The sequence below is a fragment of the Tachypleus tridentatus genome, chromosome 4 (genome assembly GCF_004210375.1).
Source record: "Tachypleus tridentatus isolate NWPU-2018 chromosome 4, ASM421037v1, whole genome shotgun sequence".
NCBI classification, from domain to species: Eukaryota; Metazoa; Arthropoda; class Merostomata; order Xiphosura; family Limulidae; genus Tachypleus; species Tachypleus tridentatus.
Window position 1 is genome coordinate 117,338,623 of NC_134828.1, and position 20,170 is coordinate 117,358,792.

The 20,170-nt window shown below is 32.5% G+C and overlaps 1 protein-coding gene across 3 annotated transcripts in view; it reads right to left on the reverse strand.

Annotated features, from left to right (window-relative positions):
- The window catches only part of LOC143249937 (dual specificity mitogen-activated protein kinase kinase 1-like), a 77,842-nt gene that overhangs the window by 11,344 nt on the left and 46,328 nt on the right, over positions 1 to 20,170 (reverse strand). For all 3 annotated transcript variants that reach the window (XM_076500552.1, XM_076500553.1, XM_076500556.1), the window contains 4 exons: positions 13,135 to 13,186; positions 12,239 to 12,363; positions 3,557 to 3,743; positions 1,402 to 1,478 (listed from right to left, as the gene is read on the reverse strand). In XM_076500552.1, coding sequence (XP_076356667.1) covers positions 1,402 to 1,478; positions 3,557 to 3,743; positions 12,239 to 12,363; positions 13,135 to 13,186 — 441 coding nt within the window. The remainder of the gene's footprint in view (positions 1 to 1,401; positions 1,479 to 3,556; positions 3,744 to 12,238; positions 12,364 to 13,134; positions 13,187 to 20,170) is intronic.

The following is a 20,170-nucleotide window of genomic DNA, read 5'->3' on the forward strand; positions in this document are numbered from 1 at the left end:
ACTAAACATGGAAATCACAAACATAGCACTGTTTCAACTTAGATAATCTATACATGTGTACATTCCAATTATAGTTCACTTACAAAATAATTTCTCAGGAGTGATTTGATACTTACAAAATATCAGAGGATAATCAAGTGACAAACAAGTTAAGTGATTTTTAAGAGCAAGTCTATAAAACAATGACACTATGGACTACAACTGGTAAAACCTCATGAATAAAGCACAACAGTGGAATGAAAACCTTTATGATTGGTTGGTATCCTGGAACAATGGAACTTTTAAAGATGACATAGAAACAATAATAAACATATTTGTAAATAGTTCAATTTTACTACACCTACCATGTACATAGCCAATAACCAAATTTCAGTCTCATACAAACCAGATTCAAACACCTGCGCTCACATCCATGAAAGAATCAGTGTTAGTTTACCATCAAGAAATAATATAATATTCCTACTTCAATTTGATTGTGGCTTAGTTCTTCACTATCGACTTTAAAGTTTTTAAAATATTTCTCTTCTGTTTAAATTTCATCATCCCACAATTGATATTTGTATAAAAGTGTTTACATGTCAACACTCACAATTATGAGCACATGGTATAAACAATTATATCTGGCAAAATATGCCAGAACATTATGTGGAAAGTTTTTATGTCGTTTCTATAAATGTTTTAAAAATATAATGTTAATTTTTTTCAGTTCTAAATGTTTTTGTACTGCACCTTGCAACATCTATTACATTCTTTAGATAATTCAAAAACCAAAACTTCAGGCTTTATATTACAAAACAACAATGAAAGATGTACACCACTACAACACTTTCAATAGTTTCAACCTATACTTTATGTAACAACAATAAAAGATGTACACCACTACAACACTTTCAATAGTTTCAACCTATACTTTATGTAACAACAATAAAAGATGTACACCACTACAAGTGTTTAGCTTACACCTATACTTTATGTAACAACAATAAAAGATGTACACCACTACAAGTGTTTAGCTTACACCTATACTTTATGTAACAACAATAAAAGATGTACACCACTACAAGTGTTTAGCTTACACCTATACTTTATGTAACAACAATAAAAGATGTACACCACTACAAGTGTTTAGCTTACACCTATACTTTATGTAACAACAATAAAAGATGTACACCACTACAAATGTTTAGCTTACACCTATACTTTATGTAACAACAATAAAAGATGCACACTACAAATGTTTGAATAGTTTAAACCTATACTTTATGTAATAATAATAAAAGGTGTATACTCCTAGAAAATTTTGAATTGTTTAAACCTTTACTTTGTGTAAGAATGATAACAGATGTACAGAACTAGAAATGTTTATGTATTATATGTATCACAGTACATGTTTTTACATACCTCATTCACTATATAATCCAACAACTCAAATATAGACATTGGTTTTGGTCCATCACCAAAAGGGGAACCAAAGTTACCTAAATAATAAAATAAATATATATTTTTAAATAAACAAAACTTAAATCTTTTATTTAACAATGATCTAACATATTAACATAAACAGTATATTTACAAAAAATAGTTTGCATTCTGTAACCACATGGTGTACTTAGGGATTATGTGAAGAAACAGCTCAACTGCAAGTGACCTTTAAAAATGCCAATATTTTTAACATCAATACTGTTTTTAAAACATTACTGCTACAACCTCTACAGATATTTATCTTCAAATCAAAAGTTTATCTAAAGCTATCTATCTTAAAACTGACTTCACCCACATTAAAATCTTAAGACAGTAGCAGGGAGTTTGTTTTTTAACAGCTGCATACAACTCTGTGTGATGTAAAAGTGTAATTGTTTTTATACAAAAGACAAATTAAGATATATGTTGTATACTTACATTTGATTTACTCTGTATGATGTACAAGTGTAATTGTTTTTATAAGTAAGACAAAGTAAGATATATGTTGTATACTTATATTTAATTTACTCTGTACAATGTACAAGTGTAATTGTTTTTATAAGACAAAGTAAGATATATGTTGTATACTTATATTTGATTTACTCTGTATGATGTACAAGTGTAATTGTTTTTATAAGTAAGACAAAGTAAGATATATGTTGTATACTTATATTTAATTTACTCTGTATGATGTACAAGTGTAATTGTGTTTATAAGTAAGACAAAGTAAGATATATGTTGTATACTTATATTTAATTTACTCTGTATGATGTACAAGTGTAATTGTTTTTATAAGTAAGACAAAGTAAGATATATGTTGTATACTTATATTTAATTTACTCTGTATGATGTACAAGTGTAATTGTTTTTATAAGACAAAGTAAGATATATGTTGTATACTTATATTTGATTTACTCTGAATTTTGCACAAAATTAAACAACCTGCACCATTATATTAGGTGAAATTAGTGTATGATATTTGTGTGATATTTTCTTTCAAGAATATAGATTAACACAGAGCATGGGTCCAGAGTTAGTTTGTTTTGAATTTCATGCAAGGCTACACAGTAGCTATCTGTGCTAGCCATCTCTAATTTTAGCAGTGTAAGATTAGAGGGAAGGCAGTTAGATATCACCACCTATCTCCAACTCTTGAACTAATCTTTTACCAACAAACAGTGGAATTGACCCTCACATTATAACACCCCAACAGCTGAAAGGATGAGCATGTTTGGTGGGATGGAGATTTGAGCTCATAATCTTCAGATTGCAAGTCAAGTGTCTTAACCACCTGGCCATGCTGAGGTATGTGACTGTACACTTAACAAGAATGTGTGGAACCTAGCTTTCAGGTCAACACATCACATAATGTCACAGATATAGCCATGTTAAATTGTAAGCTTTATTTCATTATAAGCCATAAAATTAACAAAACAATCTAATTTAGATTCAAAAACATTGGTTGGTTATTAAGTGTCTGGGTTTCAAATTAATTTCAATAAACACAAGTACAGATATAGTCTATTCATTTATACACGTACATATACACACACAAGTTTAGAAGTGTTCTATTATTTTTTATAGAAACAAGTACAGAAGTAACCTATTACTGTTTATACACACAAGTACAGAAGTAACCTATTACTGTATATACAAACAAGTACAATAGTAACTTATTAATGTTTATAGACCCAAGTATAGTAGTTACCTTTAGACAGTGCAGACATATAACCTGACACTTTTGGTTAAAAAAGAAACCCTATGATGTATTTGTGTGAATAGAATTACAAAAAAATCCTATTAATTTTGCACTATTTTATTATACCATTACAATATTTATCCCTTGATTAATTTTTGGTAAAACTTTTCATTTTCCAGTTTTATGATTATGTAGGTTAGAAAAAATAAAATGAAAAACTTTGATATCTGTATTTATCTGATGGGACAGCAATGAGAATTGTCACTAACTCCTTTGACCTTGAACTGTAGGACATACAACACATCACTCAGTCACTCACTCGTGATTGTTATTAAACTAACATTAGAGATAAATATATCAATTCTATCTTTGAACGTTCATGGTAAACCAACTAACCTGGTCTGTTTTTTGGTGACGGAGATTGTCCTTCAGTTAGGGAATACTTGGATCCAAATATAGCTGCCAGTTCTTTTGGGTCAGGTGGAGGAATTGGATAACGACCAATGGCCATCTCCACCAGTGAAAGTCCCAAACTCCAGATATCAGACTGAACTGTGTACTGAGTTCCTTGTAATCTCTCAGGCTATAAATGATAATGTGGATTACAGTTAAGCCTAATAAAACTACTGACTTGTATACACACTTCCCATAGTCCACAATGTTTACTTTATAACTGTTGAATATTCAAACTATTTTAAGTGTAAAGTAATATTACATAGTCAGCAATGCAAATTATTTGATTTATTGCAAGTTTTATGTAATTTACTAATATTTTGATTATTGATTAACTTAACAATAATACACATCAACACTTGCCTTGTTATCAGGCCAAGTAGTTGTTACTTAAAAACAGATTGCTTCGTAACTTTCAGTTCCATTTTTTAAAGCACAGGTTGGACTGATGACAAAAGTGGGTATTAAAACACTTGGTAACAGTAAAACAAAATTGTAAAGTACTCGGTAATCACATCTTTCAAAAGACACAAGCAAGTCCAGTTCTTCTACCAAGCATTGATAAGTTCCATACTTTTGACCAAAAGGTAATACAAAGTATATCCAAATACTGTGCTTTTTAACTACTCTATCCAAGCAATGGTCTAACAACATATTCCTATACAAGCAGAAAATGATATATCAAAACAGCAAAACTATGATTCTCTAGAATTTAATTAAAAGGAAAACACCTTCTGATACCTGTGGACAAAGAGGAAACTGAAACCTATGTATTATTTAATTTAAAAAAACTATTGTTACAGTCACTTTAAAAACACTAAAAAAAACTTACCTCAACCTTTGAAAACACTAAAATAACTATGTTACCTCAACCTTTGAAAACACTAAAATAACTATAACACCTCAACCTTTGAAAACACTAAAATAACTATAACACCTCAACCTTTGAAAACACTCCTCTTACTCTTTTAACTGATTTTAATAAGCAAATTATTTTTAAGTGATGTAGAAACTTACCATTGAGTAAGGTTTTAATTATTCAAATAACACAGGTCTGCAATGGTTTCATCATCTCAAAATATTTACACATTCTGCAGTAATTCCTGTACACTGAGTCACAAAATGTTATCTATTTTTCTCTATTACCCACATATTTTTAATGAAATGCTGTAATGCAATACATAGAAAAAAAGACCACAATACCTAGTTTCAAGACTAAATGACAGATTTCATAAAAAACAGGATGATTCACATTCATGTTCTTCCCTTTCATTTGGTTTGTTGTAAACATTCATCGTCATAACAGAAATAATAATTGGATCTAAGTAAGCTTTTTCTTCTTGATTTATAAAAAAATCCTTATACAATAGAAAGAAATGAATATTGTTTTCAAAGTCTGTGTAGCTGAAATATGGAAAGTCTGTTATTGAATTGAAAGCAACTTTCAGGAAGTTTAAATTTGCAAGTCTGAATAATAAATGCAATAACCTATAACAATCATCATTGTTTTACCCAGCTTTAATAAACACACAACTTTCAATTTTGTAAACAGACAAGATGTATCATAAAAACATTAGCTGTATATGTACAATATCCAAATCATGCTATTCTGGTTGCATAGTTAACCACCACCAGCATAGTCTTGGCTTATCAAGTGCATCTTTAATGTCACACTACTGACTAAATAACCTACAATGAGAGTGCTAAGTCAGGTACTTATCAGTATTAAGATATTTCTCTTCTGTCCTAGCCATTGTTTTCTGATGACCAATCTTGACTAAAAATTCTAGTTCTATATGTTGCTTCTATATGTGTATGATAGTCTAATCTTTTCTGACAATTATATTTTCATTCTATAAGAATTATGTAAGTTTTGTTGAATAAACTGACATCAATAAAAGCACACTATTTTCCAAAATTCATGAAATATAGACACCCATTTGATAAATAGGCCAGAAATGAATTACAAGAAAAATATTTATTCTCCAGTTAAAATTTTAAAACTCTGAATGTGTGTTATTAAATTCATACTTTCATTTTATAACCTAACTAATGATGAGTAGTTACTAATTACTAATAAAACATTGTTTTTTTGCAAAAGAAACCAGGTAAGCAATACTAAACATCTGTTTTTTCAGGTCATCCCTTAAGTAATGTCCAATTTTATATTCAGAAAAAGAAAAAGGATTCCAAACACTTTTAATGTTATTTAATCAATAATGTATGTTCCATTATTATTAATTACTTCCTGCCAACGATTCACAAGCTTATGAATGTCACATCTATAAAATTATTGGGATTTGGATAAAAAGAATATAGAGAGGGTAGTTTTGACATCTTCATGTGTTCCAAGCTCTTACCCATCAAGATAGTTCTGCAAACTTCAGAACAGATGATAATCAGATGGGGCGAGGTCTGGAGAATAAGAAGGAATGTGGAATTTTTTCCATGTCTAGCTCTTCAATCTTTGCAGATGTGATCCTTGCCGTATGGGGCCGTGCATTATCCTGGTGTAAAAAAACACCTTTATGATTAATCTAGGCAGGCCTCTTTTCTTTCAGTGCAACATTCAAGTGCTCTAACTGTTGACAATAAAAGTCTGATGTAATTGTTACATTGGGTGGCAGTAACTCAAAGTGGATCACACCAACAATATCCTACCAAACGCTTAAGTATTTCCTAGGATAGAGGTCTATTTTGGACTGTGCTTTAGCCAGTTTACCTCCACTGAGCCATTGTCTGCAGTTCTTAACAGTTTTATAATATATCCATTTTTCATCTCCAGTCACTAACCTGTTCAAAAAAGATGAGTTACATTCATGAAAGTGCAGAGAAGTACAAATGTCCACTCTTACTCTAAGGTTGGCTTCTGTCAAATCATGGGAAACCCATTTTCCAAGTTGTGACACCTTTCCAAGCTGTTGTAGATGATGATGAACTGTTGAATGGGTTGAATTAAACTTCTGTGCTAGTTCTTCAACTATTAAAACACAATCTTCATCAAGTGCAGCCAGCAGTAAGTCATCATTACACTCAACAGGATGACCTGAATATGGCACATCACTTAAACTGTATTCAACCTGATCTGAACTTCTGAAACCACCTTCAACATTTTCTTTCATTGAGAGACTCCACATCATAAACATCTTGAATGTTTCCCATAGTTTCAGCTGCACTATTGCCTTTTTTAAACTCATAAAGCATTATATGGCTAATGTGCTCCTCAGACACACCCATTTTCATAAGGGTTTATTTGATTAATGATCTGAATAATTAGAGTTGAGTTAGTTTCTTTTATTTGTCTGAACTTTTTTATACATGTCCCACTACATATTTTAGTTATTAAAGCCTTCTACTAAAAGAGAAATGATGATGCACTTTCTCTGTTAAATTTTTGGACATTACTCATGGAGCCACATCATCAGCTTTAACCACATCATTAAATACATTAATGTATAGAGCTGCATGATTTGTGGTACTTCTGACTGGCTATTTGTTGAATGCAAAACTTTGATGCCATGGAGGCACAACATTAGGTTTAACCAAATCATGAAATGCATTAATGTGTAAAGCTGCATAATTTGTGGTACTTCTGACTGATGGCATTAATTTTTATATAGAAAAGTGTGACAATCAAAATACAGCCCTGAGGGACTCCAAGTTCCTGTAGAAAAGAACAGAAAAATGTCGAACCCACACAAACTTGGAATCACCTTCCATTAAAACATTTTTAATAAAAATGGACAAGTAATCAGGGTAAGTAATGTTTTGAATTGTCTTCAAATGCTGCACCTCTTTTTTTTCCAACCATTTAGGGCAAGAACAAAAGTAGGACGGGTGAGAACCATTGCAGTTGATGCAATGAGAGTCTGTTTAACACTCACAGGCATCATGGTCTTTGCCACTACAATGAGCATATGTCAAAGAACTATAACATGATGTTTTTGAGTGATCCAACCTCTTGCACTGGAAACATCTTAGAGGGTTTGGAATGTATGACCATACCATGCAATTAAGATAACCTACCTTGATGGTGGCAAGTAGATGCAGTGATGTAAATGTTAAAATGAGGACATTAGTCGGTATCATAATTCCATTTTTGGGAGTAGAGATATGCCTCACTGCAGAAACTCCTTGAGTAGAGAAACCAGTGAGAATCTCTGACACAGGATGTTCTTCAAATCCCTCTCAACAATAACTCATCATGATGAATTCAAAGTAGCATGAAGCATAACCTCAATAGGTATATTCCTTATCACCTTTGAATGTAAAAGGAATTCAATGTGTTGAGATGTGGTGCATTAGGATTGGACCCCTCAACCAACCAGGATCCTCTCTGTCACAGTTCACCATGCATGGAAACACATGGGTGGATGTTTAGATCCAAGATGAGGTAAATTGAAAGAACAGAACCTTCTCTGGGAGGTCCCCTCGCAACGTACAGGAATCCACACCGAAGGGTCAAGGAAGGTATATACTCTAAAGCAAGTGGGGAAAACCATAGAAAATCATATACCTGTGTGACCAACTGAATAAAAGGAGCTGGAGGTGGCTGATCCAAATTGACCTCAAGAGAAACCAATATAATAAATGAAGGCTCTAAAGAAATCAAGTCCAGTTTCCCTAGTTTATCAGCATAAGCAGCCTCAGAACCCCATTAAGAACACTCCTGAACCAAATATGTCTCCATCTCACTATGAATCGGATCATAGACAGTCTCAACTTTTACATTTTTTTTTGTATCAAAATCAGTAACAATCTGATCAATAATTTTGAGTGGTTGATTATTTTCATAATTTTGTTCAAACAAGTTTACAAAACATTAATTAGTGTAATTGCCACTTAATTATATTGATTAATTGTTTCTAGTTCGATTTCTACACACTTATACAATACCTATGTCTTAAACAGCAGGAATGTCATAGGTAGCAGCTCACCACAGATGTAAAAAAATTTCTTAACCATAACCTCTAGCATTTTTGTTATGAATTTTGAACAAAATATGAAAGAAAATGAAAAGCATAATAAAACACTTATTTCAAATGTTTGTTTAGGGTATGAACATCATGAAAACATTCTCCAATACACAGTGTTACTTATTCCACATTTTTTACACCATCCTTGGCTTCTTTTATTTTCTACTTGTATACATACATACCTGACACTGTCTTTGTCTGGTTTTTCTAGCTCCTGAGGATGGAATGCTTTATGAAATAGTGCTGAGAAAATGCTTCTTTTCCAACAAGTCTATTAGGAGCAGTAAGGCTATGTCTTAATGAGAAATGTCACCTTTCCATAATTGGTAAGTTTCTTCAGTGATGGCTTCTTGCCAGTTTTTACTAGATACATGTTTATAAAGATTCAAAACTGAGATATCAGTTAGGTGGAAAATAAGATTCTTGTATCACTTCACACATTTAGGAAGGCAATAATTTGTCCAATTTAATGTCACTTTTTTCAACTACTGATAGTATAATCTAAAACCATATCAGGTTTGATTATTTAGTTTTGTAATCATTCTTTCCACTGTATTTCACCTTTATGTACTGATGTTTGTCTTTCCATCGAAGTGCTAAAATATTCCTTTGCTTCTTGGTCTCAACATCTTCTTTCTTCAGCAGTGCAAATTTAGGCATGTCCTTCTGCTTAGTTCTAAATGTTCCACAAAAAAAAGTCTTATTTTCAGAAAGAAAGTTGCTAAATTCTGGACTTGCATAATAATTATCAGTACATAATATATGACCTTCTCCAAGTTGCTTGACAACTGATCTTAAAAATCCTAATCAGGGATCTTTGGAGACATCTACATCACTTGCACAATAGATAATCATATCTATTATAATTCCTGTCTTAGAATCACATAACACAGATGTCTTTACTCCAAATCTGTGGCATTTGCTTGGATTGCTTAAAAACAACATGACCGTTGAAAATAAATAAAGATTCAATGATAACTACTTTTTGAAATTGAGAAAAAGATACCTTCCCTTTATTCTTTACCATCGTAAACACTTCTCAAATTTTCTATAATCGATCATTTGCATTCAGTTCTTCATTGCTTGCAAAGTACAAACACCTAAAAATCTCCTAGATCTGATCTTGAGTAATGTATTTTGGAAATATTGGAGTTCCTATAAGGGGATCATTCTTCTAATAATCAGCCAACGTGTGGCATAAGTAACACCACACCTAAACAAATGTACATTTCTTCAATAGTTGTATCTTCCCGTTTCTTACTTTGTGAAGTAGAGGGAATGTTACTTTCACTTTCTTTGGAATTCAAGGCTTTACAAAACCTATAATATCCGTTTATTTCTCACACAATACGACTCATTAAATTGTGATCAAATATATCAATAAAACATTCATATTCTTCAAATTCATCTGTGAGCCTAAATTTAACTGAGTCCAGCATTTCTACTATCAAAAGAATGAATAAATAGATCAAAATCGTGACACCTTACCCTTTGGGAACCAATGGATTCTTGTTCACTGTCTAAATCACATTCAGATTTGAAACAATTGTATCTAATGATGATGAAATATCTGAAAAGTTTTCATCTTCATTGGAATAATTACCACATGCTAATACATCAATTTCATCTTTTAATGAAAACTTCTTTGCTTCATTCCCTCAGCTGATGCACCCTTCCATCCTCTTCTTCTCCAGTGAGGAAATGATTCAGACATAATGCTTTGAGTGGGTACGATCACTATAGTATGTGGGAGTTGCAAACTCATGTTTTTAGCCTGTATCATCAATCGATATAAGATGTACTGAGCACAAAGCATGAAATCATCAATTCATGGTAACTGCCGTTTAATGGATGAAGAACTATATCAAATTTTTAGAAGTAATTTATTAATAAATGTATTTCACTCTCATCTTCAGTGAAAAAAATAAAAACAGCAATTCAAACTTTTTAAATCAATATTCTTACAGACATGTATTATATCTAGTCTCCACAAAGGAATTGGCTAATGAATCAATATTCTTACAGACATGTATGATCTAGTCTCCACAAAGGAACTAGCTAATGAATCAATATTCTTACAGACATGTATGATCTAGTCTTCACAAAGGAATTGGCTAATGAATCAATATTCTTACAGACATGTATGATCTAGTCTCCATAAAGGAACTAGCTAATGAATCAATATTCTTACAGATATGTATGATCTAGTCTCCACAAAGGAACTAGCTGATGAATCAATATTCTTACAGACATGTATTATATCTAGTCTCCACAAAGGAATTGGCTAATGAATCAATATTCTTATCGACATGTACGATCTAGTCTCGACAAAGGAACTAGCTAATGAATCAATTTTCTTACAGACATGTATGATCTAGTCTCCACAAAGGAATTGGCTAATGAATCAATATTCTTACAGACATGTATGATCTAGTCTCCACAAAGGAATTGGCTAATGAATCAATATTCTTACCGACATGTATGATCTAGTCTCGACAAAGGAACTAGCTAATGAATCAATTTTCTTACAGACATGTATGATCTAGTCTCCACAAAGGAATTGGCTAATGAATCAATATTCTTACAGACATGTATGATCTAGTCTCCACAAAGGAACTAGCTAATGAATAAATATTCTTACCGACATGTATGATCTAGTTTCGACAAAGGAACTAGCTAATGAATCAATTTTCTTACAGACATGTATGATCTAGTCTCCACAAAGGAATTGGCTAATGAATCAATATTCTTACAGACATGTATGATCTAGTCTCCACAAAGGAACTAGCTAATGAATAAATATTCTTACAGACATGTATGATCTAGTATCCACAAAGAAATTGACTAATGAATCAATATTCTTACCGACATGTATGATCTAGTCTCCACAAAGGAATTGGCTAATGAATCAATATTCTTACCAACATGTATGATCTGCTCTCCACAAAGGAATTGGCTAATGAATCAATATTCTTATCAACATGTATGATCTAGTCTCCACAAAGGAATTGGCTAATGAATCAATATTCTTACAGACATGTATGATCTAGTCTTCACAAAGGAACTAGCTAATGAATCAATATTCTTACCAACATGTATGATCTAGTCTTCACAAAGGAACTAGCTAATGAATCAATATTCTTACCAACATGTATGATCTAGTCTCCAGAATGGAATTGGTTAATGAATCAATATTCTTACCGACATGTATGATCTAGTCTCCACAAAGGAATTGGCTAATGAATCAATATTCTTACAGACATGTATGATCTAGCCTTCACAAAGGAATTGGCTAATGAATCAATATTCTTACAGACATGTATGATCTGGTCTCTACAAAGGAATTGGCTAATGAATCAATATTCTTACAGACATGTATGATCTTGTCTCCACAAAGGAATTGGCTAATGAATCAATATTCTTACAGACATGTATGATCTAGTCTTCACAAAGGAACTAGCTAATGAATCAATATTCTTACAGACGTGTATGATCTAGTCTCCAAAAAGGAATTGGCTAATGAATCAATATTCTTACAGACATGTACGATCTAGTCCCTACGAAGGAATTGGCTATTAAATCAATGTTCTTACCAACATGTACGATCTAGTGCCTACGAAGGAATTGGCCATTAAATCAATATTCTTACCGACATGTACGATCTAGTCCCCACGAAGGAATTGGCCATCGAATCAATAAGCTGCCCACTGACACCAAAGTCACAGATCTTAATCTCTCCCCTAGAGTTCACTAAAATATTTGATGGCTTCACATCTACAATAAAAATCAAAAGCAACTCTACTACACTGTATAATTTTACTAAACGTTCTTACCTTAATAATACAGATATCCTATACTCCTCATATTGGATTTTTTTAGGCTAGAGTTAACTCTAACTTTCAAAAGAACCTGCAGGCAATAAAGATATATTAATTATTTTTGGCAATACTACTATTTTCAAAACCTGTCTTTAATCATGATACAAGAAGACAATACAGCAAAAAATACAGTTGGTTAATATTATTTATTTAGAACACATATTATAATGAGACCCACAATTATTAAAAGTAAACCACGTAGTATTAATGTCATGGCTAACTACTGCATAAGCTTTTAAATAAAATTAATAATTTAAATACTTAAACTTAATATTGAATGTAAACTTTTAGAAAGCAGAAAAAAAATGAAGATTCCAATTCTGAATAAACCACAACATAATTTATTGCACAAGGCTAAGCTGAAAGTTACTCTATGTATATACAGTGTATAATAAATTCTTTCTAAATAAAATCCTGGTTACTACATACAAGTACATGATATAATAATATTATATCCAAGTTATTAATTACTTAAATGCTTTCATGTATCATTTGTGAATTTATAAAATAAAGCAAGTGTAAGGATATAGATATTAATTTTACAGTTAAAACAAAAATCAATCATCACTTTATCAAAGTGAAAACTAAATGAAATCCAAGTAATCTTTAGTTCTCTAATAATGATATGTATTTCTAGTCAGAAACACGCAAAATTTGTATGTTTTACCTCTATGCATTATTTGATGATTTTCTCTCAAGTAGTTTAATCCTTTGAGAACCTGTTGAGATCACACAATAATTGGTTGTTTAATATTCAAAACAAATAGGGAATTCTTTCTAGCTTATTATTTAACATACTACATATTTACAAAAATTTCTAAAGAAATGCATTTAGAATAACTTTAACTTTCTTCTCAGAATACTGAAAATAATATCTTCAGATAAATGTAAAACTAATTATTGTTAGAAAATCCCAAAATGTTGCCCATTAAAAAGTAGAAAAACTAAAAATTAATAAACTTAGGATAAAAACAGACAAAACTACATGTACAAGGGTTGTATGTCTATATGTTTGTAAACACCAAAACCTGAATAACCTTAATAAAACTTCCATTTTAAAAGAAGCAAATTTTAATTGATTTATAATTACATATTGGAGCACTTTGAAAGTAAACTTGTTCATCATTGATTAATTGAGGAAATCAAATATGAATTAAAATCTTTAGTTGTAAATTTGAATGAAGCTAATGAAGAGAAATCTCTCGATCCTGTCCTCAGCTATACTTTGTTATCATATTTGTAGAACTGATCTGAGAATACAAAAGTTAGATAAGTTTAAATATTTGTCCTGCTTTTGTTTTAATATCCGTAATAGAAATCATTATGGGTACCCAGTTTCACTGGGTTTCTTATCCCTATGATATGCACGTTTCAGTGTGTTTCATCAGAGTTTTCACAGTGCATTTTTAAACTTAATTTTTAAGGTTGTCACATATTTATAAGAAAAAAAATGCAGAAAAGTTGTTTGTTATTACTGAATATTTCTCAAATTTTAAGAATTATTTAATATATTTTTTAAATTTTCAGCACAAAGCTAGTGACTAATAATCAACATTTATAACTACAGCTTTCCACCTTATCTACACAGAATTAACAAGGTGACTCATTTCAAAATATATATTGTCAGAGGTTTAGCACTAATTTATATACAGAAAGATAATATTTCAAGCATGGATTTCCTAATCTGTCACCTTCCCATGTTTTAATTAAAACTGTGGTTAGTAAGATCAAACCTTGCTCATACCACATGCTCATTACCTGTCCCACATTTCAATAGGTAATGTAGTGAGTAAAATCAAGTTTTACCACACAGAAAGAGGGCACAACTGAAGAGACAGGTTGTGGAAAAGTTAATTTCTTACAGATATCTGAAAGTTATTTAATATTTATATTATAATTTGTAGTAATAAGGGTTAAATAACACAATAATAATTACATGGTAAACAGTAAAGGTTTCAACTTAGAATTCAGTGGTGTAAATTTTACTGTAATGTTTAAGTGGACTTTGTATGTTAAGTTTGTGTATATTTCAACTTACACATAAATCATAAAACAGGGTAAATATATTGTTTTATTAAATAAATACAAACTAAAAGCTGATCTATTGTCTGTTAATGTTTTAAGAGTTAACTTGTTTACTTTAACCAACCCCCAATACTTTAAATTTAGTGTTAACTGTTATAGATACAGGTAAGTTATAAAATCAGGATAATTACATAATTATTATTAACATTACTTGTATTGTTAGTTTTGATAAATAATAAAGTTCTCTTTCTAAATTCTATATAATTAAAGACAAACTTTATTGCTTTAGTTGTGATAGCAATACTGGTTCATAAACATTAGGCTTAACAGCAACATTGTTAATGACAGGCTAATGATATTAAGTATTTTCAAGCTATAAGTATAAATAAACCGGTTAAGGCTACTGAAGGAGCTAAGCACACTCAGTTTGTTACAAGTAATGGGTGAATGAGTTTATTTTATTTGGGGACTTGGAACTGGTATGTACTTTAATGGAAATGATTTTCGTTGGGTTTTGTTTTAATTTTGCGCAAAGCTACTGGAGGGCTATCTGCGCCAGCCGTCACTAATTTAGCAGTGTAAAACTAGAGGGAAGGCAGTTAGTCATCACCACCCACTGCCAACTCTTGGGCTACTCTTTTACCAACGAATAGTGGGATTGACTGCCACATTATAATGCCCCCACAGCTGAAATGGCAAGCATGTCTGGTGTGACCAGGAATTCGAACCCACGACCCTCGGATTACGAGTCGAACACCTTAACCCACCTGGCCATGCGAGGCCAACTACCAATGAAGATGTACAATTTGCACATAGAATTTGTAAGTTGGAAGCTATCAAAATTAAAGTGCAGCCAACAGACAAAAAGAAGTGTATACTATAGGAAATGATAGCAGGATTTCAGTAGGTACATAGGTTTTCACATGCAATAAAAACTACAGCTAACAATGACTTTCAAGAAGTTAAAAGTATACACTTTAGAGTAAAAAATAGTGAATTTAGTTATAATGAACATATTCTATTGAACAACATATTTCAGTCCTTGGTTTGAGCAGATGAGGGACGACTGGTGAGAAGGAAGACAAAAGTGTCAGAGAATGATATGGTTGGTTGGATTGGTGTTTTATGACAGAAAGCAACAAGACTATCTGCACCAAACATCCAGTAAAAAGTTAAAGTAAAATTAGTAAAATTCATAAAAGGAAATTAAGGTAAAACAAAACAAAGTTTAATTTTTGAATTAAAAACATAAATTGCATTAAATCCAATTTTTACATCTAGTCTACAGCGGTAAGAGTAATACAGTAATACAAGGTGTAGAGGACTTTTTGTAGCAAAATGTTAATTATTATAATTTGCCAGGATGACTAACGAGTTGTTCAAACAACAGCATTAGACACCTGAAATTGGCCTTTCCAGTCCTGGTTTCAAGTTATTTGATGTTATGGCCATTTTCGAATTTCAAATCAAACTAGATGTACTTTGATTCTTAAAAGGGAAACACATTATCAAAGGGTCTAATATATAAAAAAAAAGCTTCAATAACATTAAAAAGATTAAAGGCCTTTAAAAAACTAAAAACATTTCCGAGGTGGACAGTATCACCATCAAGAATAACACTGTCTAACGTTATGGACAAACTTTGGGACAGAACATGTTTAAAATGGTGTCGTCATTGAGAGTCATAACGATGGCAAGAAAGTAAAATGTGGCGCATTGTGATCTGAGTGTTACACAGACAACACATTGGTGCATCAGTTTCAGATAATAGAAAATAATGAGCTAAAAAACTGTATTCAATGCATAGTCTAGTTAGAACAACTTCCTCTATCCAATCGTTATAGAAACAAGATGGCCAAAGTCCAATAGAGAGTTTTATTTGGAAAAGCTTGTCTTCACGTTGCTCACTCCAAGTTGAATGCCAACTGCCATGAACACAGGACCATAGTCCACGTATGGAACAGGCACAGCAGTGATAGTGCCAAAGCAGAAAGATTCAGCTGTGGTGTTGAAAAGTCTGTTCCCACGAATGCCAACGTGGCCTGGTATTAAAATACTGGATAGAAGTAGATGTAAAGAGAAATGGACCAGTCAGTTTTGAATACCAGCGAGAATGGAGTGCGAACTAATATGAAGCGATTCCAAGGCCAGTAAAGAACTAAGTGAGTCAATATAAATAAAGCAATTTGAGTACTGCTTAGCTTCTATGTGATCCAGGGCAAGAGAAATGGTGTACAGTTCATGAGTGAACAAAGAAGCTGTAGAGGGGATTCTGCATGCAACCACCCAACCACAACAAACCATGGCACAGCCCACACAGTCACGTGATTTTGAACCATCCATATAAATAAGAATGGAAAGATGGTTTGAAAGATTTTCAGCAAATAAAAGATGGTACTTCCAATCAGGAGTATCTGCTTTTCTCAAATGACTTAAAGATAGGTCACATTTGGGGACTGTAATAAACCACGGTGAGATGGGCTGACCAATGGATACAGTAATATTATCCAAGGACAGACCCAATTCACCCAAATGCACCTGAATATGAAGGCCAAAAGGAGCAACAGCAGATCATCTGTTCTGAAAAAATATGGCCCACCAAGGAAGGAAAACACAACCCCAGGTGGGATGCTCTGGTGAGGAACAAAGTTTCGAAGCATATAGTAAAGACAGCTGCAAATGGTCGATGTGTAAAGGAGGTTCATGAGACTCTGTGTATGCCTGGACAAGGTACGTGGATAGAATAGTCTGTGGAGAAAATAATCAGATTATGCCACCCATGGATACAGGTGGAGGGTATAACTGACAGAGCAGGAGATGTAATAAAGGGAGCTAGGAGATATGTAGTTTTGTGGTGTGTGTAGGGGGCTAATGATTCAGGAAAAGGTAGATTACAGGAGCTAATTCATAAGTACAGAGGGTTGATAAAGGCATTTAAAGAAAAAGGCCACAATTTAATTTTATCAGGAATACTGCTCAGAATTAACAGTGGGGATAATCTTATAAGTATGTTACTAGGGCTATGTGTTAGGCTTAGGTTAGTATGTACAGATGAGCAGATTGACTGGTTGGGCTTAAGAGTGGAAGAAAGAGAACACTTTGGAATGGATGACTTACATCTAAATAAGGTAGGGGCTGGCTTGTTTTCTAAAGCTGTTAACTCCATTGTAAGGGAAGCTTTGAGCTAGGACTAGACAGTGGTGAGGGCCAAGAAAAATTAAATGCAAAAAACAGTAATAGGCAGAGAAATGTTTATCATGAGTATAGAAGTAGCTATAAGGATAGGCTTAATTGTTACTATTGTAATGCTGGAAGTGTAATTAAGTTGATGATCTTAGAGCACTGGTAAGAATCTCTGGAGTATCTCTAGAAACCCACTAATGGCCATGTATTGCATTCAAGAAACACTAAATAATGTCAAGAGATGGAGCAACAGGTGGAGAGTAGTTTTAAATCCAACAAAAATGCAAGCAATCACTTTTTATTAGAAATTAAAAGACACAGAAAAACTCTGGAAAAAGTAAACATAACACTTGGCAATATGCCTATCATCACGAGCAAGCACATCACATTCCTTAGCATCACTTTTGACTCAAGATTAACACGGAAAAAAACATGTTAACAACAAACACCTATCCATCAAAAAACGCATTTCACATTTAATGATCATATCTAGCAAACATTCAAACTGCTCACCAGAGACTATCATCCAAATATACAAGGCTTACATCTGTCCATTAATAGAATACGGATGTCAAGTCACAAATAATATGTCTAACAGCACACTACAGAAAATCCAAGTACAACAAAATAAAATACTGAGAGCAGCAAACCAACTACCATCACGCACACCTGTCAGCTATGTACACAAAATCAGTAACCTACCAACTCTTAGAAACAGGCTCACAGAAATATCATAAAAATATTATTTAAAAGCAGAACATAGAAACAAACAAACTACATTATTATGTAAATTATCCAGTGCACGTATAAAATACATCTCACCATATAACATATTTCAACAATTACAAATCACTCGACAAAATCCATAATCACAAATGAGGTAAATTCGTGTTTATATTTATTTCTTTTTCAGATTCGGGAACACAACATGTAAAAATTTTGGCACCTGTCCTGTGAAAGTGGGTTTTCTCGGGGCACTCCCATTTCCCTCCATATCCAAATCTCAGGCATTGGATCTTTAGATCCAAGCCAAGGCAACACTATTCCCCAGCCCTGAATTGAATCGTTTTATGTTGACATTTACAATGACATCTGCTTGTCTGGCTCACTTCTTCGGTGCCACCTTTGTTTCGCTCTTTCTCACCTGTTAATTTTATAATGTCCCATCGCACTTCATACCTTAAACAAGTAAAAATACATGCAAAGTTTCAAGTACAGTTAAATAATCTATCACGTGAGGGGATGAAGAGGAACCACAACGTTCCTGATCACCTGGGGACTAGATTTTCAGTCTCTAAAACATCTATATTTTGAGACATTTGTTTCTACTAGAGTGTTATCATCCAAGAATCATGAATAATATATTAATTACTGTTTTCAACAGTATGTTTACACTATGTATGCATAACACTTTACATAACAACACTGTTCCATATTTTGAGACATTTGGTTCTACTAGAGTGTTATCATCCAAGAATCATGAATAATATATCAATTACTGTTTTCAACAGTATGTTTACACTATGTATGCATATGTTCTGTAACAACAGATATATTTTGTTTAGCCTGTCTAGCTTTTGACAAGCAGTAAAAATGTAATTGTATGTATTCTTAGAACTTTTAAGTAAAAGTGTAATAGTTCAAATGTATATCAAACAGAATGAGTCTCTCGAGCAGAAGAAAGGTCTCTACATTTTTGCTCTTCTTTGATTCACCTTCTGAAGAAGAATCTTTCTCCTCTGCTTTAGAAGAAGACAACAACAGCATTGTTGGATTCATTCTTACATGACTCATACTGATGACAAGAAGACTTTCCTCACGACCAATAAAATACTGTTACCGGTCATCCTACAACCAGCACCACAGCCACTTCCACACAAGCTGAATCCAAGCCACAACAAAATCCTCTGGCCTGTATGGAAATGGTAGATCGTGAAAGATGAGCTTTGAAGAACTTCATGTGAGGAGAGTCTGTTTATTGTTAAGCAGGTTCTTCTTGATGACAAAAAACCACTTGAAATAAAAATGTATTTCAGAACTGCTGGTAGGATATTAACACTTTTATTGATAAAGAGAGAACAACATTTTTTTCCTAGGTCATTTTCAGGTTAAGGAAGAGACAGTTTGAAAGTGAAGAAGTATCAGGTTCCTTTAGATTATTTACAACTTTGTTCTTTTGTTTTTACTGTCAGCACTGTCACCAAAATTGTTGAAGAAACAGACACGGATACCAGCAAAAAGGAGCACCTAAACATTACTATCACAAATCCTAAAATACAGCAATGTTAGACCTGATAACATATAATTATCTTTATTGGTACTGCTATTTCTATTGGTATAACATGCTTAGCATTTCACACAGATTACTGGTTTGCCAGTCCTTCACATCATTTACCATGGTTTTCTTCAGTAATTTCTATGGAAATATTTGTAACTACCACTCACATCCTACATCTCAATGACAATACTAACGATTTACCTAATATTGATGATAC